The sequence below is a fragment of the Canis lupus genome, chromosome 27, assembly GCF_003254725.2.
Source record: "Canis lupus dingo isolate Sandy chromosome 27, ASM325472v2, whole genome shotgun sequence".
In the NCBI taxonomy this organism is placed as follows: domain Eukaryota; kingdom Metazoa; phylum Chordata; class Mammalia; order Carnivora; family Canidae; genus Canis; species Canis lupus.
Genome location: NC_064269.1, coordinates 18465801 through 18492718, shown reverse-complemented (window position 1 = coordinate 18492718; position 26918 = coordinate 18465801). Strand labels below are relative to the sequence as shown.

Sequence of the window (26918 nt, the reverse complement as noted above, 5' to 3'; positions counted from 1 at the left end):
GAAAGAAAAAAATGATTTAAGCCCCAAACTCTCCTGCCTGTTCAAAAAGGAAATCCACAAAATAGGCATTTATCACCAGAAGAAAAGATTATTCCAATTTCTTTTGGTGGTGAAACTCTGACCCTAAAGCCATGCAATGATAAATAGATAGCCTATTTCTGTCTCTTTTATCCACAGATTTCAAAGTGCAAGTAAGAGGAAGGTGATATTTTGGGTCTTATCTAAGTTAGGATAGAGGGAGAACAGAAGCCAGGAGATTTGAGTGGCTTGTTCATTGTTAGGCATAAAGGCAGAGATAAAAGAGCACTTGGTCTGACTCATTCCAGGGCTTTTCTTGTAAAATAGCCAAATTAGCCCCTGGGACTGATGGAAGTCACCCAGGCTTCAGTGAGGATAGACATGACTTCTGTGGTGTTCATGGATGGAAATCTAAGGCCAGGATTTGGCTCCATATAACTTGAAACAAACATTTAACGAGTAGAAAGTTCAACTTCCTCAGAAGAATTACCAGTTCAGCTTTCTATTTCATTGTCCTATCACTTGCTAAAGTTTTTGAAACAACACAGAAGTCTGCATAAAGATGATGATGGGTATTATTAAACTTCCACTGAGGACACCAGGTACATTTTGTTTTCCCCAAAGCACCTGGGTCTTAATGCGTGGAAAATGACTCTTTCTTGTCAAGGTCAAAAACTAAGGAGAGTCATGCAGAGAAGATTCCTGTATATATAACAAGGCTTGGGAAATGTTTTTCACAATTGGCAAAGTCAATGTCGAAGTTTAATAAACGCAAAAGGCAACATTCAGGATTCTCACACTTTCCCAGGGATGCCTACAGCATATGCAAACTTCTCTGTGGTCCCCAGGAAGCTTTCAGCAGCTCTAATGACTTCATTGCAGTTAGTTTATAAATATTGAGAGTTTTATATGAAACTGGGGGACTTTCTCTGGAAAGGATTGTAACCAGCAGTGACCAGCTGCCCCACTTCAGTAGAGAATAGTGTATAGTTGGGCAAAGAGCTGCTGAAACCCTCAGAAAATGAAGAATGAATGTCAACAATGCAATAGACATATGAAAGCATGTGGGGAGAAAAGAAAAAGATAGTCATCTTTTTAATGAAGACCAGCTTTCTGACCCTGATTATGGATAACTCTGTACCAAGTTTGCAAAATATAGCAAAATCTGAGTTGGTTCTAAGAAGCAGGCACTTGCTCTTGGAAATATTGAGGGTTTTTTTCATATTCAGAACTTCATTTTAATCCAAATAAGCTTATTACTAGTGGGGAAAAGGGCAGGGACACTACTTTTTCTATGTTAGAGCAAAGAAATAAAGTCAGAGAAAGGTTGGGACCCTTGGGTGGCTCCGCTAGTTGAGCAGCATCTTCATTTTGGCTCAGGTCATGATCCCAGGGCTCTAGATCCAGCCCCATGTCGCACTCCATGCTTGGCACGGAATCTGCTTGGGATTTTCTCTTTCCCCTCATCCCTCCCCATGCTTGCTCTCGCTCTCTCTCTCTCTCTCAAATAAAATAAATCTTTAAAAAAAAAGTCAGAGGAAGGTCTGTGTAAGGAATGGGAACCCATGGAGAGACAGAGCTGGGATGATTCTGCAGGTTTAGGGGAATACACCTACTTTTGAGAGATGAACCCCTTATTTTAACTAAGATACCCCACATATGGATGATGACAATATTATGGGCTTAATAATGTTTACATAAGAGGCTCTTCCAGGAAAATGACATTTTAACCTCTTGTTTAAAATTCTAGCCCTTGACTTACTCAGAAATTGTTCCCTTGTCTCTGGATTAGAGAAGTTTGCCACACCTGCAATTTGACCCCCAGAATCCTAGCGTCCTGAGAGTTTATATCACAGGATTTAGAAGTACACGTCCTGGTCACCAAATGGAGTTGAATTGAAAGTACAGTACTATGTACTGAATTTCTCTTTCCTTTCACGTACAAAGAATACTGAGATGTTACCAATCAGAGAAGCAATATAGTCTGGAAAGTGAGAAGTCTGTCTGTAGACAAAGATCTGCATTCCAGCTCTGCCCACCTTGGTCAAGTTCATTAAGTTTTTAGCATGCAGGTGTTATATTTTTGTAAAACACGGTAATGGCATCAGCTCCCTAGGGAGCTGACATCAAACAATAACACACATTATTTATTGACCACGTACAATGCAAAAACACTTTCTAAGTTTTTTAAATGAACCTCTCATTTAATGCTCACAATGGGTCATTGAGTTGGGTGCTGTTATCATCATTTTCTATAGACAAGGGAAGTGAAGCTTTGAGGCATCCACTCGTACTTAAGGCAGAATTCAAATACAGGCCCTGACTTCAAGGGGGGAGCTATGAATGACTACATAAACAGAGTGAGTGAGCTGATAAAATAAATATAATATGCTTAGCATGGTGACTGATATATAATCGAGGTTCAACAGAAGTTTTGATGCAATTAACTAATGTTTATCAGCAGTTAAACTCTTTGGGGGCAGACACTGAGATTCACTTATTTTTGTAGCCTCATATTCTAGTACAGCATGCAGTGTGCTCTGTGAATACTTGTTAAGTGAAGAATGAACAGAGTCCACTTGGAATCATCAGCACTACAGAGAAGAGCTGACTGAAGCCACTTGCAGGTGGTCAAAGCAAAAACATATCTAGACCACCCGCTGACATCTCCTTTGCCCTTCATATTGCCTATTATTGGCAAGGCCTCACAAGCCTGTTATTCTATTAACAATACAGAATATAAAGAGTTTGTGTTGTATTTTTGTCCTTAACAAATAGTATTGATCAAGAAATAACCTCCTTCGCAAATGGTGCTGAAGACACATAAAGAAAACTAAGGACTGCCCTCTCTTCTTAACCAACAAGTCAAAACAAGAAGCTGCAAAGCCTTGGAAAAACTGTTAGGTACTTGGTTTGGTGATAAAGGTTATAAAATTAATTTCTAATCATATATATCTTTAAATTTCTAACTCAATGTCTATTAATAAAATGAAAATTTATTGATATTTAAATTAATTTTAAAATAAAATTTAAAGCTAATTAAAATTCCTACCCAAAGGATACAAAAATACAGATTCAAAGGGGCACATGCACCCTGATGTTTACAGCAGTATTATCAACAATAGCCACACTATGGAAGCAGCCCAAATGTCCACTGACTGATGAATGGATAAAGAACATGTGGTGTGTGTGTACACATACACACACACACACACACACACACACACACACAATGGAACATTACTCAGCCATCAAAAAGAATGAAAACTTGCCATTTGCAATGACATGTATGGAGCTAGTTTATTATGCTAAGCAAAATAGGTCAGTCAGAGAAAGACAAATACCATATGATTTCACTCTAGGTGAAATTTAGGAAACTAAAGAGATGAACATAGCGAAACGCCAAAAAAGAGAGGGAAGCAAACCATAAGAGACTCTTAAAGACAGAGAACAAACTGAGGGCTGCTGGAGGGGTGGTGGGTGGGGGGATGGGTTAAATGGGTGATGGGCATTAAGGAGGACACTTGTGATGACCACTGGGTGTTATATGTAAGTTATGAATCACTGAATTCTACTTTTGAGGCCAATATTACACTATATGTTAACTAACTAGAATTTAAATAAAAAATTTGAAACAAAAATAAAATAAAATTCAAAAAATAAAATAAAATTCCTAACTCAATATCAGTAAATAAAAACAATGATTTCCTTATAATATTTTGGTTTAGGATACTGCCCTTTAGAAAAGTTCATTCTTATACATAGCATTTATGATACTACTTAATTTTAGTAAGTTTACTAAAATCCCTATTTTAAAAATGTGAAAGCTTGAATTCAAAAAAGCTTCATATCTTGCTCAAGGTTACACAATGGATAAATAGCAGAACCACTTAGGGGACATTTCCAGGCTCCTGAAAAATGTGGCCTTGAGACACTGACATCTGAATAAGACAAGAGAAAAGACAAGCTTCAGCACAATTCAAATATTCAGAGATAAGTGGCATTATGTAGTCATGTATGGCTGAATAGCTTTTATAATTTTTAACCATTTTTTTCCTCAAGGACAAATTTTCTTGAGATTGTACCTATTTTTAAATTAAAAGGACAAAGAAAGAGACAGAAAGAAAGAAGAGAGAATTCAATTACAATTGTGGCTACTTAACATAATTAATAATTTTATGCAAATCAAATATTTCTAGAAAACTACTACCATAATGTTTAACAAAACATAGTTATTGGGGTAAGAGATTGGGGTAAAATCTCGAATACATTTAAACCAGTGGAAATGAGCGTGAACACGTGTGAGCTTGAACTCTCCCCAGCTGCTCTGCGGCTGTTGTTAAAGCTAATAAACACCTCAGCGCCACAAGGGCCTGATTGTGACACACGCAAAGGACCGTCCCTCCGGAGCTATCAATGTTGGTGCGGGAGGGCAGGTCTCAGAAAGAGGAAATCACGAGCAATAATTACCTAGGCATGTAAAGGACTCTCTCGGCCACCACAAAACCCACCCTGAAGAAGAGATTGCTGGCTGGAATGAACGGGAAAACCAGGAACAACAAGCCCACTAACACTTCCTTGTGCTCCAGTCTCTGAAACACACAATAGTGAAGGACAAATTAAGTTTTAAAAAATTTCACTGCAGTCGGCATTTAACCATCTCTTTCATTCTCAAGTTCTCATTGACGGAATGAATAGATCAGACCAACGTAAACCCTTTGCTCAGTGAGCTGAATTCATCAGAGAAAGCCCTCAGGCGTGTCCCACGTCTGCCACCCAGAAACCTCTGACAATTGTGCAGGATCAGTGACCATTACTCCTCGTTCTGGGCCGGCCCTACAGCCACCCTGTTTCTTGGTTCTGGTCCCTTTCAGAATCTCTGTCCCCCCAGGCAACTGGCTTCCAGAGAGCAAAGCAGCTTGATAGGACCAAGCTCACTAAGGCTTCGTGGAACATTATTGTCCTCTCTGAAATAGATGCATTCAAAAGAAAAAAAACAAAAAAACAAGAAAACAAACAACCAAAACCCCACAACCAACCTACACACAAAGCTCACCAGGAGCTTAGCATAAAGCCTGGCATAAAGGAAATTAAATGCAAATGGTAAAATTCAGGGAACCAATGAAAGAGATCATTAAAGCTGAGAAATTTTTAGTGCAAATTAAGCCAGTATTTGTTCCATGAAATTTTTTGGCACCAAAAGTCATTAAAATAATTCATTAAATTGACAAAAACACCTTTCTCTAATATTATATATTTATTGTAGATATTACTTTGTCAAGATTTCTCTGTCACTTCTAATTAACAGAAAAAATATTTATTACTAATTTGTTATAATGGACACTATAAAAACTAGTTTGTGTTTCCATTACTGTCTATATGAACACATCTGAAGACAGGCCTATTTAAAACCTCAACATATGGATGACGTGATTTTTTTCCCTTTAAAAAAATTTAGGAAAATCAAATAGAACTGCATATTACAGTTAAAGATATTTCTCACAAACATTTAAAAGTGTATTACTTTTAATAACTGTAAACAACTAAATAAAAGAGTTTTAAAAATATAAACAAACTTCCTAAAACAAACTACTAATGCTTTAAGTGGACAAAGTAAAAGATTTTTAACATCTTGAGAAATTTGTCACCTGGATTTTATTAAGATCTTTGTTTTGCTGACTATAACATATAGAGTAATAAAATTTCAGAGAGCAATTCCATATGAATAGATGGGATTTGGACAATTTTCCTTAAATAATTAATGGTTCTATAAGTTAGGACTTCATTTTTTTCCCAAAAGGAACCATACTCTTTAGAATTAAAAGATGGAAGGAAAAAAAAAGCTTTCATAACAAGCCTTCAACTGAAATGGATGCAATAGGATGATGTTATATTTCTCTGACCCACTAAAATTGAGGGGGGAAAAAAACAGGTGAGAAAAGTAGCAAGTTCATTATATTTAAAAGCTGCAATATAATTTTGAGATTATACTTTGAATTTACAAAGTACATTTCATCTCAAGAACTTAAAGTTTACATAATTAAAAAAAAATAAACACCTTCATAAGAATCCTGTGAACCAAGAGCAAGGATTCAATGCTAGAATTGAAAATGAATCCCAGAGAATGAGTGTCTTGTCCAGTGTTCCTCATGGACTCTCAGTCTATTACTGGGTATGGGGTTAGTATTCTATTTTTGTAGATGCACTTTTATTTTTTAGCTATAGTTGAATACTTCTTTTAAGCCTATCAAAAGTGAAATGCCTTTTACAAAAGAATTCACATATTATCCCATAGACCTTTCTAAAGGGAATTCAATATGCTCTGTTTATTAATCATATAGAATTAAGAAAAAAAGAGTATAAACAGAATTCCAACCAAGCCTTTATCCATGTCCCTAAATAGTGTTTCATCCAGTGAGCCACCTCTCTGGCCCTCATCAATGTTATGAGAGAATGGTCCCCAGTGGGGATCTGAAGGAGGCATCACTTCCACACCCCCAATCTCACAGTCTTGCCTGAGCAAAGGCTACCTTCCTCACTCTGGTGGGCATATGTTTCTCTCCTTCACTCAGCAGAATCCCCTGGGTTGGGAGGAGGCAGGTGTCAGGGGACCTGCAGACACCCTACTCCATGCCTGCCCCTTCTCCCTCACCCAACCCTGTAGGGGGCAGGACCCCCATGAAGCTCACCACTGCTGGGGACAGGGAGATGAGGGCAGGACTCAAGGAGCCTCATGCCTCCTCCAGAAGACTGACGTGCAAACTGAGAATTCACAACACCATGTCTTTCTTGTTCTTCCACCAGGTTCTTCAGGCTCCAAGAGCATCTTTATCTCCTTCATGGCCACCATCCCACTTGTAATTACACACTTATCTGTGTGTTTATGGTCTTTATAAAATGGCTGTCTTCCCCAGGAGACTATATAAGCCATGAGGGCAGGGAACTGGTTGGCTGGGTTCCCTGGTGCATGATCTGTGCTTAGCTCAGTGCCTGGCACTTAATGGATGCTCAGAAATATTTGTTGAGGGCACCTGGGTGGCTCAGTGGTTGAGTGTCTGCCTTTGGCTCAGGTCATGTTCCTGGGGTCCTGGGATCGAGTCCCACACTGGGTTCCCCACAGGGAACCTAGCCTGCTTCTCCCTCTGCCTATGTCTCTGCCTCTCTCTCTGTGTCTCTCACAAATAAATAAATAAAATCTTAAAAAAAGAGAGAGAGAAATATTTGTTGAATAGGTAAGTGAATAAATGTACCAGGCAAGAGAGAAAACTGGATGCAAGAAGGGGAGAAGTTAAGGAGGACATCCTGGTGGAGGTGATGATTTGAGTCTGAAAAAAATGAATGGATGCTTAGGAGGCAAATTTGGTTGTGGTTGGGATGGGAAGGCAGGTCACCCGCAGAGGGGCGGGTCCTACAATGAGCTTTTCTTCCAATTTAACTGAAGACAGTGGCACAGCACCCAAACTCAATGAAGTTTCATTATTTTATTTTGTCTTGAGAAAAATAATATTCAAGACAAATTCTTTATTCTCCAATTAACTTGATGATCACCCCTTTGCCTTCCCTCCTCCCCATTCAGTCAAGGGAGAGAAAGTATTCAGAAATGTATTTCCTTAAACGTCAAGTCAATCAACAAAGCAGAAAGTTGTAAAGCTAGGGAAAAATGTCATGGACATGGCTAAATTTCCTAGAATGAAAGAGAATGGGAGGAAATCCAGTTTTGCATCTTGTGGGTCACAGACAGAACTGACTAAATACCTTAAAGCTTTTTTCGGCCTAATAGAAACTCAAACAAAATATGAATGAGGGGAAAGAAAAAATTTGTGACACTTTCCAAAGTACACAGAGTGCATTCAATTTCTAGGAATAGAGTCAAATGGAAATTTACTTATTCAAATTACAGTAGGAGGTAAAAAAAAAAAAACATGAGAATTAAAAGCTAATAATATGGCTATTAATAATATGCATTTTTGTAATATGCTAATACAATAATATGGCTATTAATATGCATTAATAATATGGCTATTAATAATATGCATTTTTTGTCTGATTAACCATACAACTTCAGAGAGATTGATTTTTTTCTTTGCGCTTTAATTTGATGACCAGTCAGACAAAAGAAAGGTATTGATACCTATTATGTCTGTAGGAAAAACGTGTGATAGATTCAGTATGACAGATGTTAGGTTTGATTCTTTTCTGGCTTGGGATGATGTAGAGAAGCATGCCCCTGAGTTGCAAGGAGATGAAGACCTCTTAATACCTTTCTTAGGTGCCGGAGAGTTGTTGGGCCGCTGTCTCCACAGTCACATATCTGACCAAGCAGCTAAGGGAAGAGCAGTGATTTTCTCAGGATTATAAGTGACCTCAGAGGGACTGTCATGCCAGAACCCAACTCTAGCCTGGCAGCTTCTGGTTTATTTCTTCTGCTTCTCACTCTCAGTTCACTTTCAAAGCATAGGTCATAGATAAGGGGATAAGGGGACGGACACACACTGTGGCCAGCACAGTGTGGGTGAATGTTAGGGAGAAGAGGACCCCTCCCTGCCCGATTCAAAATAGACAACATCCACTGCTAACTGTTCCCTTCTAGAGAGGCGGAGAAGGCCTCATTATAGTAATTTTTTTAAAGATTTAAAAAAAAATTTTTTTTAAAGATTTTTTATTTATTTATTCATAGAGATGCAGAGAAAGAGAGAGAGAGGCAGAGACACAGGCAGAGGGAGGAGCAGGCTCCATGCAGAGAGCCTGACGTGGGACTCGATCCAGGGTCTCCAGATCATGCCCTGGGCTGCAGGCGGCACTAAACCGCTGCGCCACCGGGGCTGCCCGATTTTTAAAAATTTTTAAGTTATTTCTATGCCCAACATGGGACTTGAACTTATGACCCTGAGATCAAGACTCACATGCTCTACCAACTGAGCCAGCCAGGTGCCCCCTCATCATAGTAATTATTATCATCATTATTTTTATCATATTTTCTCCCACCTCCATAGTTTTCAGGAAAATGGTACAGTGCATTTAGGGTGCGAGCAGGTTCTCACAGTTCTACGGATAGCACAGTTATATTTCAATCCTAAAGATTTATTTGGCAGCACCATGCTCTCGCTGTCTGCATCTAATTTATCAATCTACAGGGAAGCTGATGACAGTCAAGTTCTCCTCTTCAGCCCCAGGAGTAAGGCATTTGCCAGGCTGACAACTGGCATGGCTGCCAATACTTATTATGCTTTCCTTTTCCTTTCTGTTTATGGATCTACTTCTCCCATTAGACTATGAGTTCCTTGATGGCCAGTCACCATTACATTTAAATTTGTCACCTAGATACCTGGAACACACATAATTGGCATTCAACTAGTATATGCTGCAATAGTAAAGATCAGTGATGAAAGCTCCATAAATATCACTAGGGTTCTCCAGCACACCCATAGCCTTTTTCAGGGACTTCCCATTAAGGAAATCCTTTACTTTGGTAACCTTCTGAAACACAGTATTTGCAACATGAACTTGGGGTGGAAATTCCTCAGTGTTCGAGCATCCAAGAACACCTTATAAGGGGCTGGCACTTCTGACCAACAATACTGAGGTATTTTAATCAAGATATATATGCACACCTCCTGTGCCACACTGATTCCATTCACTGCTGCTTATTACTACTCCGTCTTGCCTGGTCATATATTTGGTTTGATGTCATGAACAGTGATATCTTTCACTTTGTTGACATTCAATTTTAATTTTTAAAATATTACAGTCTAATATTACTATTATTGTCATTTTGAAAATTCTTTTTATTTGGAGACAGGTTATTTAATCAATTGGAATCCCTTGTGAATGAGTAATATACTACCTCATCTCTTGTGAGGGGCTCGTTCTGAATTCCAGTCTCTGAGCTGGGCAGTGAGTTAGGCTCATTCTCTGGCTAAGTGACTCGATCTGCAACCCTGCGGCAGCCAATCAAAATCTGTGCAAGTTTAAATAATGATTTAACCTTACAACACAACTCTTTGGAGATATTACTACCCCTGTGGTAAACTGTTCTATGTCTTAGACCTTTGAGTCCTTCATTAGTAACTATAAACCATAATCAGCACAAATGCCAGGGAGTTATTGTGATATTTCTGTGAGAAGCATTTCTCAAGGTTGCACACAACCTCTGATCTCCTTCCTGCAAAACTGGGGAACCTGGGCTCTCCTTGTGCTGCTTTTATACACCTTAAGAATTCTTTTGTGGCCCAACTCCTGCTGTCCACGGGAAATGCATCAGTGAGTCTCCACTTGAGCATATCAGAGACTTACATTTATTTAAAACATCATGAACTTTCAATCTACAAAAGCCCTTAGATACTATCAAGGATGGTGATAATACAGACTGCATCAAATGAGTGGAGAAATGGCCCCAAAATACTAAGTCAGGAGACATGAAGGATGCTTTCAAGACCAGGATGGGAAGCGCCAAGTGAGGAGGACAGAGAGAACTCGGCTGTCTGGGGCAAGGGGATGCACTGTTTGTTTGAGTCTGCACAACCTCATGCTTCCTCCCCCTGAGCTGCCCCTTGCCTACACGATCTTCACTGTTGTCTGTGTCTGCCTTGGCATTTTACAGCCCCTCCCTTCTCCACCTCTGTCTGGCAGTGGCTCGGTTCGCATATCCGCAGGCATAGCTCCTGTCTGGTGTTCCTGTCCATGGTCACAGCTCTCATCCCTGTGCCCCCCAGTGACAGTCCCATCCTTTACTTTTATGAGCCATCTGCCAGGTGTCACTTTACATGTTGCCGCCATGAACCCTGACCATATCACTGAAAACAGACCCTTCATAAACTCTTCAATCACCCCATTGGAGTCTGTTGTGTGTTTCCTGCCAGACCCTGACTGACAGGTCAGCCCAGAGTGGAAGGGTACAGGGATGGAAATAGAGCTGTGGATGGATGCCAAAGCAGCATCAGAATTCTGGTTTTTGTGAGCTGACAGGAGCCAGCTCCAGCCCACTCTAGTCTCGGTCCCATCCTTACACTGTTATATTTCCATTAGGTTTCAGCCTGTGGCCTTTTTAAGGCCATTGAGGTTATAGAAAATTTTAAGTGTGGTATAAAAACAAACCCCAACCCAAGAAGCTTTTTATCTGGCAAATGAGAATGAGACTCATCTCTCAATAGTTGAAGGGGAAGTTCTGAATTTTTACTGCCAGTGTGGGTATCCAAGAGACCACCTGCTATGCCTCAGACAAGATCTAGAGTCTAATCTCTGTAAGAACAATGAAGGAGGCAAGACAAACCCTGGGCCAGTCCTCAAGGAAGAGAAAAGAAAAACTGAAAGTTGATTCTCAGAGCCTCAGTCACAGTAGCCAAATTCCTTGGTGATTATTCATATTCAACTGGGACCCTGAGCTGGGCCAGATGGCCACAATACTGCACCTCAAGAGGTCTACGGACAGTCCTCCTACAACATGAACACACTTCACATCTCACAAGGAGGCATGGAAAGGTACCACTTGCAGGGTTCTCCTCCCATAGAAATGAATGGGATAAGCTAAGCTGGGTAGGATAGAAAATGGCCTGGGTTCAGGAACTCGACAGCATGGCTGCCAACCCACACTCTCCTTGGCACGACCCATGGGTATCATTTCCTCACTTCCATGTGCTCTAGAATTTACTCATAAATGTACAAGGAAAAAAATTTTTAAAGGGGAAATGAATGAAGAAATTATACCCCCTAAAAAGACAAAAGTAGATTTGTACACTCTGTGTCTTCTCTGAGCCAATTTAAACACGGTTTTCCACCCATGCCAAGCTTTTCTTCACCGAGAAGCACTGCCAGATGCGCTCATGAACAGAGAGCCGAAGGCAGATTAAAATCAGAGCATTCAGAAACTGGCATTTTCCATTTCTGGTCTTTGGTTTGGAACTTCATTTTCTGCCATCATTTTTTGTTTGATTTGTTTTTAATCAACAGACTGAATCTTCTTGCCAACATGAATTCCTGAGATTGAAATTCCTTATCTCACAAGAGCACACAAGTACGTTTCAGAGGTAAATCAGGTGGAAGAGTGAAGCTCTCAGATTACTCTAATTGCGGATAAGCTAATTCATAACATTATTTAGATGTGTATGTTACATTCTGCATACGTGTGTTTTAAATGTTTAAAGAAAAATAAAAGCAAAAACCTTTTAAAAGATTCTGATTGGTAAATATCAAAAAACACCATTTTAAAGTGCAAAAAACACCATTTGCGTAGTAAATCAAGCATTAGTAAGGAGTAAAAGGGAATTAATTGGAAAATTAATTTCCCTGATTAGAATGAAACTACAGGAATTTTTGGAGATAGGGAGAAGTCACAGAAGTGAACTTTCTTCATATCTAACTGTGGTTCTAAACAGAAACAGAAAAGGCTCTAGAAAGCTATGTATTTTTTAAAAAGTGAGGAAGACACGAGAGATGGAAGGTCACATCTGAGAAATTATGGTATGTGTGCTACATACATGAGAGACATGGGGAGGGGCCGATGAAAGCCACCTGGTAAGTTGTAAGTGGCAGAGGATGTAAGGAAAACAAGTATCTCTCAAGCACAAACCATATGTCAAACCTTTGGCTGAATTTTCCCACTGAAACTTCATGATAATATTATAACATAGGTAATTATTTCCAGTTGTACAGATAAGAAAATGAAGTACAAAGGGCTTAACACACAGATCTAAGTTGATACAACTAGTGAGAAAAAAGGGTTTCAAACTGAGGTCTAGTTCACCCCAAAGCCTGTCCTCTTCCAACAGTCCATGTGGCTTTGGAATCCGTGTGTGTGTGTGTGTGTGTGTGTGTGCGCACACATGCGCATGCACACCATACACTGGGGGATTTCAGCCCTTCCCTACCTTCTGATTTTGCAGTAGAAATATACTGAGCGCAGATGAGACCCAGCAATTTGGAGTTGACAAGTAAGGCACTGCTGAGGTAGTCTAGAAAACTGCACCCTGAGGCCTATGACAGAAGGTACCACTGATTCACTTCGCCACATCAATACAGATGCAAGTGTTCTACAGTCTACAGGAATGTAATATGTGGCACAGAATATGTGTTCTTTGTCAAGTTTTCAATTGGAATGGTTTCAGGTGGTCCATCTCTTCATTCTGACAGCCAGCCTCTGGAAGAAGGACATATACTTGCCTACCAGACACAACACAATAAGACATAAAATATTGACTAATCTTAGTTCCTGAATTATATTTGAGAAGTCTCAAGGGGGGAGTAATGATTATTTTTGACATAAGAAATCAAATAATACGATGAAGCTGCCCTTGTTAGTAAGGAAAATAAGAGGACATTCATATTCTAATGACCACAGAAGCACAATGAGTAAACTAAGTGAGTAGCTAACTGGGACAAAGGCCTTCTAATTTTTAAATCTACACATGCTCTGTAACTTGTTCTGGCTCTAACCTTCCATTTTTAATATGCAACTGTTTATCTAAGAACTGTTTATGCATAAACCTTGCAGGAGTGGAACAACATGACAACGATTTACTATTTATAACATATCTATTATATATATATGTAATATGTATATCTAATATGTATATATATTAGAACATACCTGTTATTTATATACTGTATCTGAATATATAAAATAACAACAATAAAAAATAGAGTATTCACTCAGGAAGGTGGATTTAGAAAATTAACAGTGGTGTGTGTTTGCAAGTGTTGAGATCAAAGTTCACTGAAGAGGAAGGGGGAGGGGGAGAGGAATCAGGATCCCCGTCAGACACCTCTGGCTTCAGATGATGGGCCCTGTCCAGAGGAGGGTCAATGGTGCCCTAGATAAGATACCTATGAGAAGCAAGGAGAGAAATGTCAACAGGAGCTCAGTCTTGTGTTGGAGCCTGTCCCAACAAAGTGGGGAAGACAGTCTACTGCCTAGAGGCATTGGTCTCACATCATGCCCACCATGTCCAGCTCTCCCTGGCAAAATGGAGAAGACACAGGTAATACCCCAGAATCCTGAATCAAGAACTGTAACTCAATTAGGTGACTCAGTATGCGAGGGAGGCAGGAGCAATTAACCAAGTTTTCCCCTCTGTGAAGATTCAATTAGGGACCAGGATGAATTTAGCCATGGAAGTCAAGTCATGAGGGAATTTAGCTTTGATGAATTCACCTGTTTAAATTTACTTTGATGAATTCATTTGTTTGAGCAAACAGAAACAGAGGATAAATTAGATGCGTTTTCATAAATTGTTTAGTTCCTATGAGAGTATACATGCTGGGCAGAATTAGTTTCTACCTATAGTTATTGTTCAAATGTTTCTGTTAAGGAGAAGTTCCTCTGCCAAAATCTTCCAAAGCAAGATGGCATAGACTTATTTTTTTGTCTGGAAAAAGACAAGGTGCTTTACTTTTTCACATAGTGAGTCATACTCACTAAAAAGTATGATTCATCTACTTGGGATTGTCACAGAGGAGACAGTACCTTCCCTCTGTAATCTAAAATAAATAAGAAGAAACCACAAAAATCCCACACAATTTCACACAATAAAGACCCAAACATTTTAGAGCAGCATTTCTTAAAGAAAATAATTCACCATGCTTTATCAAACAAATCTCAGAGAAATATTTGGCTTACTTCAGGTTTATGAAATATAAAGTAAGAAGAAATTTAGAAAGCTCTCTTAACAGGTAAAAACAACAAAAAAGTGAGATTTACTTGTACAGCTGAGCTCCTAGGGGAACTACTGTTAATAAGTGGATTTGAATCCTGGTATCCATCAATGTACTCCTCCAAAATCAAAATATCTTCTGTAATCAAAAATGCTGCATCTCATTGCATAAGACCCAAATCCTGCTTCTGAAACATTTTGGTGATAAAAGCCAATAGATCATTTTGCTTCATGAGAAGTCACTGAAAAGCTTTTTTCAAATAACCATCATGATTAAAAAATAATGCTCTTCCCTCATCTTTAACTGGGCAAACAACAGCCTGCCTGCCACAGTTTAAAAGGACAAATTTAATAGACTCACAAATGCAACAAAGGACAGAAACAAAGGCTCTGTTTAAAATAGTATTAAATACAGATCGACCCTGACTTAGGATGCTTCCACTTATACTTTTTGACTTTATGATGGTGCGAAAGTGATAGGCATTCAGTAAAAACTGTACTTTGAATTTTGAATCTGGATCTTTTCCTGGGCTAGCAATACATGGTACTGCCCCTCTGTGACACTGGGCAATGAGCCACAGCTCCTGGTCAGCTATGAATGGAGGGAACTGATCCACTGACAACCATTCTGTACCCATACAACTGTCCTATCTTTCACTTTCAGTACAGTACTCTATGTTTCAGAGGATATTCAACACTTCATTATAAAACAGACTTTGTACTTGCAATGACGTGGATGGAACTAGAAGGGTATTATGCTAAGTGAAATAAATAAGTCAATCAGAGAAAGACAAATATCATATGATTTCACTCATGTGGAATTTAAGAAACACAGGATCATAAGGGATGTGAGGGAAAACTAAAACAGGACAAAAAACAAGACAAAATCATAGAGGGAGACAAATCATAAGAGACTCTTAATCATAGGAAACAAACTGACAGTTGTTGGATGGGAGGGAGGTGGGAGGATGGAGTAGCTGGGTGATGGGCATTAAGGAGGGAATGTGATGAAATGAGCACTGGGTGTTATTTAAGACTGACGAATCACTGAACTCTACCTCTGAAACTATTAATACACTCTAAGTTAATTGAACTTAAATAAAAAATAAGTTTAAAAAATATTTTTGAAAAGCTTCTAGGTGCTTCTTAAACATAATTAAGGTAGGAAACCACTAGAATAAACAAAAATACCATGTTAAAAAATTTAAAAATAAAGTGTGTTTCTTGTAGGCAGCAAAAACAAACAAACAAACAAATAAATAAAACAAGCTTTGTGTTAGGTGATTTTACCCAACCGTAGGCTACTGTAGACATTCTGCGCATATATAAGGTAGGTGAGCCTAAGCTATGATATTCAGTAGGTTAGGTGTAGTAAATGCATTTTTTAACCTATGTTTTCAATTTGTTACAGGTTTATCTGGATGCAACCCCATCGGAAGATTTGTACCTATAATTCCAAGTTGAGAACTTCAAACCCCTATTCCGTTGTTTCATTAGGATTGCTTTCTACCGATAGCAACAACGTAAATCTCCAAAGTATATATAAGAGAGAAGCAGTTCAATACATCTATATGAGGCTTGACAAAAAAATAAAAGAACTTAGCCACAGAATCACTAATTAGGAGTCATTTATTTGCCCTTGGGAAATTCTTACAAGGTAAGAGAATAAATGTTTTAGGAAAACAAAGAGTTAAAGTTTTCCCCCAATAAGCCCTGGCATTGAATTATTCCCAAGAGAAAACACTGTCATGGTGAGGACCTAAATCTGTAATAGGCAAAAAACTACAGTTCACTGCCAAAGTCACCCAAATCAAAAGAAATTGTGGTACACAGTAATGGAGAGAATTTTCAAGGCAATGCCAGAGAGGCTGACATTAATAAATGTTCTTCCTAATTAATCACTTTTTAATACCAAATGCCAGAGTCCTGAGTCACAAACTGACTAAGCCAATTTGGCCATTTAAAGTTGCCAGGTCCTTTTGTAAATACTGGTGGCTTCTGACAATTAGACCCAGACGGGATACAAAAATGAAAGCGAGTTTTAGAGAAAATTCTGCCAAAAGTGCAACCACTTATTAGCAAACAGGCACACACTGGCTTATCATGGAGCTCAAGGAAGTCCTTTGTCCACCAGCTTTCCCGCAAGAACCACCCATGAAAGGAATTATTTTCTGAGGCAAGAACTATTCACTTTCTACTCAGGGAAGACAGAGTACTCTGTCAAGTGGCTTCTTGTAAATCAACACCTAGGCAGATAAAGATAGAATTTTTAACTTTCTCCAGATATAAGAAAAACTATATGTGGAGAGATATATGTGGTGTCACTAAGGTCTTACCTTTAACACTGCCACTTAACATACCAGTGGGTCGAAGTGGATACTTGCTTCCCCAAACTGTGACATTTTATAGACAGTCCTGTAGCATCTCTCATTTCTCACCATTGTGAGCAGTCATTGTATCAAACGCTCACACTGGTTATTTCAAATTAAGGCCTCAAATACAACGAAAACCAAGATTCCATCAATCTTGGCTTTCACTTGCTGTTGGGAGGTTGTCAACTCTAACTCTAAAATAAATGGCTTCAAAGAAATTCCTTTTCAGCTGGTATTGACTGCTAAAGGGATAAATAAACATGAAAATTCTTCCGATGATGCTGTGGTGGTGGTGGTGGCTATTGTTTTTGAAAGTATAAATAAGGCAAAAACAAAACAAAAAATGTTTAAAAGCGGCTCCAAAAATGGACTCTCAAAAGTTCACTTCTTCACTCACCCTCAAATATTTAAGTCAACGCTTCCCAGAGCATATCACAAGAACACTGACACATTCTCAAATTCAAATAAATTTGAGAAATGCCATTCACTGTACACCCCATTTGGAAACTCAAAAGGCCGCTTAGAGCACAGTCAAGGCTTTCTGAAATCCTCTAGTAGGGAAATACGTTGAACTTTTTAAAACTTCTGAAATGCAGAATCTTTATTTAGAGTAACCTTACTTAATGACCTGTACAATGCTAGAACATATTTTGAAAAATGATGGTATAAACTGCTCAAGCAGAATGGAGTTAAAAGGAAGTTTCCACCTTGGGAGTTTCTCTATAGGCAGTACCAAAAATTATCTCACTGTCTGCAAATAGAAAATTTTCCCTGAATCTCAGCTATAGCCTTTATGCTATAGTCAAAACACATTTTTTGCTTTTCATTCTTGGTGGATGTAGGGTAGCTGATTGCCATTTTCCGTGCAGAAAACCATTATACATTGAAAGAACTTTATCATGTCATGAGGCTGCATAGTGTCGGCTCTAGCCAGGGTAAGTTCTGAAAGCAGGAAGGTTTCTTGGCAGGTCAGAAGCAGGTTTAGATCATACCTTTATTTAGAAGGATAATTCTCTCAGAGGTGGGGGTTGGAAGCAAGCAAAACCAAGTTCTTCAGGCAGCTACTGGGTTTTATCCTATCATTACTCTCCACATTCAGGATATTGTTTGGAACCAGTGAATGGCCAGTAAGTTAAATGTTTAATATTCTATCTTATTGCCTATGCTAGGCTTTTCCTCTCTGAAGGCACCATTCTGCATCTATACATTCCCTATAAATTTATTCTGCTTGTCTCTAAATACTTTGTTAACTTTTAAGACTAGTTTCTATTTCTTTATTTTTTATTTAAAGATTTTATTTATTTTAAAGACAGAGGGAGCACCCATGAGCAGGGGGAGGAGCAGAGGGAGAGAGACAGGCAGACTCTGTGTGGAGCCCAAGGCAGGGCTCGAACCCAGGGCCCCAAGATCATGATCTGAGCCAAAACCAAGAGTCGGACACCCAACCAACTGAGCCACCTAAGTGCCCCAAGACCATTTTCCATTTCTATCTCACAGCTATATATGTATATGCTAACTGTGACTGATGTTACTCATATCCTGACCTCCTCCTATGAGATACACAGAAAGTATAGGAGGGTACTATTGGACACTTCTCCCAAATCATTTGCCTTGTCCGGTATTCTTGAAAATTTTCCCATCCTCGGCAATGGTGCTTTTAGTAAAACATGTCCACTGATTACTCATTCATTCAACAAATGCATACTGCTATTACCTCTTTATAGTCTCTTTGGGCATTATACTTATAAGCAATCACTTAAAGAATTTAGTGGGATGCCTGGGTGGTTCAGTGGTTGAGAGTCTGCCTTTGGCTCAGGGCATGATTCCGGGGTCCAGGATTGAGTCCTGCATCGGGCGCCCTGCAGGGAACCCGCTTCTCCCTCTGCCTATGTCTCTGCCTCTTTCTCTGTGTCTCTCATGAATAAATAAGTAAAATCTTAAAAAAAAATTTAGCAAGTAATTGCTTTGCTATTTTTTGCTTGCTAATTTATTGCTTGCTAATTTTTTTTAGCAAGTAATATCTCCTTTGTATTTTCCAGGGTCTATTCTAAGTTCTTTGGAATACATCAGTTAGCAAAACAGACACAAAGAATCCCTGCTCTTGCAGAGAGGGGGGGAAAAAAAAAAGAAAGAGCGACTGGTAAAGGGTATCTACAAAATATGGTGAGCAAGAAGTGGGTTGCAGCTCAAAACACGGTGGTCAGGGTAGGCCTCATTGAGAAGCTGGGAACTAAGCAAAGACTTGCAGGAGATGAAGGAATCCGTAAGACTCATTTCATAGTCAGCAATGAGAAGGAATGAAGGAACAAGAGAGATAATGACCACACAATGAGCACACAGAACCTTTAGGGCCATTATAAAGGCCATAACCTTTAGGTTATCATTTTTGCTTTGAAAGCAAAAAGAAGCCCCTGGAAGATTTTAAGCACAAGAGGGAAAGGTTAGGTGCTCGCTTACATTTTTAAAGAATGATCTAGTTACTGTGTTGAGAACAGTCTGGACCACTGGCACAGGGTAGAAGCAGGGAGACTAGTTAAGAGCTCTGGCAATAAAAAAAAAAAAAAAAAAAAAAAAAGAGCTCTGGCAATAATCCAGGTGAGAGATGGCTGTAGTTTGGACCAGGAGGGCAGCAGTGAAGGTGGAGAGAACTGGTCAAATACCAGATGTACTGTGAAAACATACTTGCCAGTACTTATTGACAGATTGGATATGATATTAAAGATAGAGAGGTGGAGAGGACATGATGAAACCCCAAGAATTTTGCCTTGGGCAGCTAGTAGAATGTAGTGAATTCACAAATGTTGTGAGGGACAAAATAAATGGGTATATTCAGCGGTTAAAGTTTGGAATGTTGACTTTGAGACATCCATGTGCAAGTGCGTTTATATAGCAATGCCTTCCTGAACAAGGGTGGGTACCATGTATTTTGTTTCATTTATTGTTTTTTTTTTTTAAATATTATTTATTTATTTTTTTGACACAGAGAGAAAGAGAGCACAAGCAGAGGGAGTAGCAGAGGGAGAGGGAGAAGCAGGCTTGGAGACACTACCCCCTTCCCCATACAAAACCTAGGACCCTGGGATCACGACCCCAACCGAAGGCAGATGCCCTACCAACTGAGTTACCCGGGTGCCCCTGTTTCATTTATTCTTATTAAATTCATTTTGATGTGTGTAATAACATGAATACATAAATATTAAAGCTCCTACCTATTACAGACTTGTTCTTTTTTTTCTTTTTATTTTTTATTAGACTTGTTTTCTAATACTCCATGCTGCCTCTTTAGGCAAAGCATGTGTAAAAATAAGCATTCTTAGGTTTTTGTAAGGGGAAGGCGGTATTCTCCCCAAGAATGTGTTTGTCACCCCTGTACAGGCTTTCTCGGGCATGGTACTTTATAGTGAACCATCTAAAGAATATGGCAATCAATCACTTCAGTTTCCTTTGTATTTTCTAATACAATAGCAATTTCCACTGGACCCCTCTGTTCAGAGGTATTTGTAGCTACTTTTATCTCTAAGAATCCTAATTACATATTTCATTGTTTTCTTAGAACGAGATGAAAAAAGATAAGCTCCTTTAAATAGAAATTTCATGTTCTGAATGGAAACAGGACAGAATGACTATAGGAGTTACAAAAATGTCTTTTGACCTTGTTAAGAGTTTAAAACCAATCAGAATCATTGTAAAGCTAAGTAGAAATGAGTTGCTTTCTCATTAAGAGAAATAAAGTATTAACAAACTGTTAAGATTATAGGGGTGCCTGACTGGCTCAGTTGGTAGAGTGTGTGACTCTTAATCTTGGGGTTGTGAGTTTGAGTCCTATGTTGTGTGTAGAGCCAACTTAAAATACAAACAAAAAATTATTTTAAGTGTTAAGATTATCACTCAAAAGGTGGCAATTATTCTGATTAAAAGCCAATAACATTAACTATGAAATCTTGCCAAGAATCATAAAGCATATAATCAAGAAAAAGAAATAAAGCTGTTACTGATGTTAGAAAACTCCTTTTCCCGGCATGCAACTATCTAATTCTTCCATTAATAAATTCAGAGAGTCTTCCTTCGAACTTAGGTATAAACATCAAAGAGGTAGGTAAGTCATTTTCTTATTAAAGAGTGTGACTTGTGAAAATGTAATTGCCCTGTGAAGGCAAAGAATAAAACAAATTATTTAATGATGTGGAAGAACTCCTGCCAGGCATAGATCAAAAGCCAAGCAGAACAACCCAGGTATAGCCGAGTAGTACATTACACAAAACACAGGAGAGAAGGATTTGTATAAAGTTCAGATCTGGAACAAGGAGAATGACTTTGCACGTGATATATTAATCATGGACAGAAAGGAATGCCTGGGAAGACTTTGCTCAAGGGCCTCTGATTTTTAAGCAGCCACTGAATAAAAGGTGCGTTTCTAGCATCTATTTTGCTCCAATGGTCACAACTGAGTGGAATGGAGAAATCCAGCAATGGAGAAGCCTTGAAGAATAGCAACAATAAAAGAAAACAATTTCTTTCTTATATCCTACCTACTTTGCTAAACTTTCAAATACTTTAAAGACTTCTAAACTATTTCTATAGTTTGGAGGTTTATGTGATAACTCCAACATTCATTTATAAATAGGTCAGTGATACTTGCCACTATTTTCTTTTCCTTGATAAACGTTCTTTTTTTTTTAAACAGAAAAGTTTTATGTTAGGACTCTGCCCTTCTGTTACAGTTGAACATACCTACTTCCAAATTCCAAAATATGCTGAAGCATTAGAAACTTCAAAGTATGTTACTACCATTAGCTCTTAGGTCAAGAATTTAACCTCTGTTATATAGGATGGGGGATAAAACGTGGTCTGGCGGTGATTAATCTTCACTGGCATTACAAGTATTTTTTTTAACATGTAAAGCATGACTGTATATTGAAATACACAGAATCAAAAAGTCAATCCAGCTGGATTATGTTTATTTGGGTTTTTTTTTTTTTTTGGTTTTAGTTTTTATGGTTATTCTTATAAAATAAAAACAGAAGCCCCAACTGTGCTCCTAACTTTAATCTGTGGCAATTTCATAATGGTGGCGATGACAAGGATGACAACAAGGACTACAAAGACAGCTGACAGGTACTCAGGGCTTCCCATGTGCCAGCCACTGTGCTGAGTGTTTTATGTGGCTTGCCCCAGTTAACCTCACAATGACTCTGTACCATGGTGTGGGAACCTGGCTGAACAAGATGAGCCCACACAGCTCATCCATGGTAGAGACCCACCTCAGATTTAGGTCAGTGGTAATCACTCTACAGCCTCTCTCCTCACAGCCTCAGAAACTGTCAATCTAGAACTCAGAGTAGTTTTCCTTCATGTGCATCTTAGGACTGCCTCCAACATGAAAGAACGGGATCCTACTTGAGGATGATGGTCCTGAGCCTGAAAGTAGACTATAAACAAAATTAGATGACACAGTATATTGTCTCATATACACTGAGGAGCGTACTTGTTGTATTGAACATTGGGTGTTGTATGTAAGTGATGAATCACTAAATTCTACTCTGGAAACTAGTATTATACTATATATGAACTAACTAGAATTTAAGTACAAATTTGAAAACATTCAAGAAAAAAAAGTATGTGGAAAAAGGCAGTTGCAGTGGATCTTTCGATACGTTCCATTTTACAATGAGGGACAATTCAACTCCTCTAATTTCCAGCACTGCCTATGATGAAGCAGTCAGCTTATTTTCATTCTATCATCAGAAAAATGACATAAAGAAAAATTTCAGCTTTGGCCTAAGGCCCGAGGGCCAAAGTTGACTACAGCCATTGACCTGAAAACCTGTGCCCTTACGTACTAAGTAGCAGGATGTCATCATCATGGGTAACAGTGGCAGGTGGAGAAGCCAGCTGAGAGCCGTGATAAGAGGCTGGATCAATTGGGATGGTCAAATGTGAGACAGAGAGACATCCCAGACAATGACAACCCCCATGGTACTGGTGGTCAGGGACAGACAGACCACGTCAAGGCATCATTAGGACTTCTGTCAGCAACTATAGTGGTCCCAATTCAGGACAAACTGGATGGGTTGTAAGTGGGCTAGACAGATCAGATCTGTGATAGTATGAAGAGGATTTTCATGAACTGGGGATAGAAAAGGATGGAGAACATAGAGTCTGCAGAAAATGGGAACTGAAGACAGAAATGTAAGCCAGAAGGGGAAAAAAAATCAACTTTGGCGCAGAGCCATGCATCATTAAACACAATCTTCATTCCTCAAGTTCAATTTTATTTTACCACTTGGTATATTAAAACAAGATGCTTATTTTGCCAGGTTTCATAATGGCCATTCTGGAATTTAGAAGACTTGTTCCACAGTGATCCATGTGCCATGATAATACTTTAACCTATTATGTGGCTGAACTAAATGCAAGGTAATTTCCAGAAATCTGAAAGCTTGTTCAGTTCAACTGCACAGGTCTGTGGTAGTACAATGTTCTAATTTATGCCACACTGGCAGAGGTGAATAGTTGTGATGGACTGTATGTCCAGCAAAGCCCCAAGTATTTACAATTCTGTTTTCCCTCTCTCTCACACATACACACACATACACGTTTTTCCATCTCCTGGTCTACTCCATTGTACTGTAGTTATTCCCATAAGCTGCTCCACTTCCTTCATTAAAAAGGTAAGAATGCCAATGAGTAAATAATCACTTACCAACAGTGGTTCTTATTCTAATCTTACCTCCTTGTTGTGATGTAGGGTTTTTTTTTTTTTTATGAGAAATCTAAGGCTCATAATCTCTGCTTGTCCATCAGATAACAAACTGTCTGTTCTTTTATTGAAAATGTGGTTGGGGGCTGTGATCCAGACTAGCATGAAGGCTAAGCAAGGCAAGGCTGGGAACAGGCAGGAAGGGAGGTCCCTGAGATAAACACAGTCCCCTTCCTAAGTGAGGAGAGCCATTATTTCCATCCCATCCCACCGCTCCATTTCCACCAAGCTATTACTGGAGGTCACCTCCACTGACCGGCCTGCAGGTTCATCCCTGTGTAGACTTGAGAATTTGACTTGTTCTCCAGGGCTCAGAGAGAAAGCCGATGATTTGTGTTGTTTTCAAGGGAATGATGTGTAAGACTGGGAATGGACAGATGGATTGGGAAAAGAACTCTACAAAAAATGAAATAAACAAAACACAAATAAACAAAAACCAGCCCTGAAAGCCCCGTACCTGGGGGAGGGGACCCTCCACTGCCTCATGTCCATTCTCAAAGATCTCTCATTGTGGAGGTCATAATGGGAAAGTCAGGTGTCACTAACCTCTCTCTTTTTCCCTCGGGTTTTACTTTTACAAGTATCCCAGAAGATTGTAAACGATATAAAAATAGTTTAGAATATCAAGATACCCTGTGAGAATGTAATAAAGAATCAATAACAAATAAATTACTCTTAAATATGATTTAGTGTTATTTCCTCTGTAATGCAAGGAAATCACATTAGAGGATGGGGTGAAAAGGGCAACTATAAAGAGTAAGACCAATAGTATTAATTCCTCTAAACAATCCAAATTACAAATTACACTACCTGATATAGATCCCTATTGCAAGTCAACAGTCTGACGGTCTGACATACAGTCTGTAGGAGGCATAATGAAAACCCCAAGTGCATTTTTTGGCCTATGGTGCATAAACAGTCACTATTGATAAAAAAAAGAATAGCATAATAAGCCTTCATGGTTTAAATTCTCTTTCTCTCTACTATATATACATTCCAACAGAGTGATTATCTTCAACACAAAGAGTAAGAGTAAATTAGTTCATTTTAAAGTTCACTGTTAAAAAAGAATTTTTAACACCATACTGAATTACATTGTAGACTGTTCTCTACATTATCTAAATTAAGTTCAAATGCATTCCTGGTGGAAAGGGGTATGAATAGGAGGAGGAGATGAAGGAGAGGCACAGAATAAGACAAATTCTACACTTAAATTCTCAAAGATGCCAAGTATTTCCAATAAATACAATAATATTATACAATAAATAATAAACTACTTCTTGAGGTCCTACATTTCCTATGCTACGAAAATAGGACAGATTAGAAACAATCTCTAAATTCATTCTGCTGTTATTTCTGCAGAAAGCAAGCTTAGATTCTGTGTCCTAGCCCTCCCACTCAATCCTAGACAAGTGCTTGTCAAAGTCAAACATCTACTCCCTGAGCAGCTGCCTTGCAGGAATACTCCCAAGTGGATGTGGAAGTGGCTGGGAAGAGTCTGCAATCTGTAATAGCATCTAACTTTACTTACTTGTGTAAAGAACTTGTTTTTGTTTTCATTAAGTGTGAAAACGTACAAGAACAAAACGTTCAAAGGAGGCCTATGGAGGGTGGGGTTTCAAGAGCAGGGTGGAGATTAGGAAATGACACACATGGTATTTTATTCATTACATGTGTTAATTTTTGGCTTTGTAAAGTCAATTGTTAAAGTATTAATGAAGCAGTCAAATAAGTGTAAATATAACTGTAACAGGGTAGATTACAGCCCCCTCCTCCAAAGCCCTGGTTAATAACAAGGTAGGATGACAGATGAAGAAAACCAGACAAAACCCACCTGACTGTCAACATAGCCAGAGGCCAAGTAGAAAAAGCACAGCAGGAGAGAGGGAAATAGGCAGAGACTTAAAAGACGGAGGCTGAATCTTACACACACACACACACACACACACACACACACACACACAACTACATCATCTCCGTGGCATCATTTCTTTTGGCTCTACCTTTGGCCCACTCTGCTCCAGCCATGTCAACCTGCTATTCTGTGAACACTCCAGTACTCTTCCTGCCACAGGGCCTTGGCGCTTGCTTTCCCTCTGCTTGAAATGCTCTTCCCTAAATAGCCACTTGATTCACTCCTTCAATTCCTTCACGTCTCTGCTGAAATGTCACCATATCTGTGAGGCCAGCCCTGACCTCATCAGAATGCTTATCAACACTGGCCATATAACAACATATTTTAAATGTTTATGTATAAGCTCCATGTAGACAAACCTTCATTCTATTACTGCTCTAATCCTAATAGGCACTATAGTCAATATTAAGAGAATTAAAGAAGTAGTAAAGCTAAATAAAACATATTATCCCTGAATACAAGCCAAGCTGGCTGTTGTATGACTGAGGCTCAAAAAAGGTAAAAATAAAAGAAGCCTTTTCCATGATTTCCTGGACTCAATGTCTATGCTTCTTTATACAATAATTTTTTTCCTGGTAATGTACTATATGGCCTCACTATCTCAAAATTTAAGGACACTGAAAATTATTTCAATTCATCATATGCAGTACACCTGTCATTTGGAAATACTCTGGATGGACAGAGCCACATTTACTCTGCTGACATTATTACAAATATTTCATCCATTGTTTCCTTTTGGCACAGAACAATGTCCATAAAGCAGGACCTCTGTCTTCATAAAAGCTTAATCCTACTGCTTATTGTCTTGGAGTCAGACCCCTGAAGATCATGTTCTTAGTAATTAATCATCACATCAAAAAATAGTATTATCCCCCCTTTAAAAGGTCATTTACTACCTCGCATGAGAATCTGACTTTTAAGACCTTCTAGTGTGTAAGATCTTCTAGATCAAGAACAGATCTCAAATATGAGCTAGATGCCAAACCTCCGGCAAGACGCTGAAAGAAGAAAATGTAGAAAGTGTAAGCAGCCTCCAAGAATTGCTGGAGGCTTCAGTCAATGTTTTCAAAGAACTTTCAAGATGAAATCTATCACCAAAGAGCTAAGTCTTACTATTACCACAGCAGGGATGCTTTGCTAATATTTTTCCCGATACATTAAAAGGGATCTTGGAACAAATTCCATGAGAGAAAAGGATTGGTAATTCA

The 26918-nt window shown here is 38.8% G+C and overlaps 1 protein-coding gene across 1 annotated transcript in view; it reads right to left on the bottom strand.

Annotated features, from left to right (window-relative positions):
• The window catches only part of TMTC1 (transmembrane O-mannosyltransferase targeting cadherins 1), a 269956-nt gene that overhangs the window by 92530 nt on the left and 150508 nt on the right, over positions 1-26918 (bottom strand). Inside the window, 1 exon segment of the mRNA XM_025455512.3 lies at positions 4489-4610. Within this exon segment, the coding sequence (XP_025311297.3) occupies positions 4489-4610 (122 nt within the window).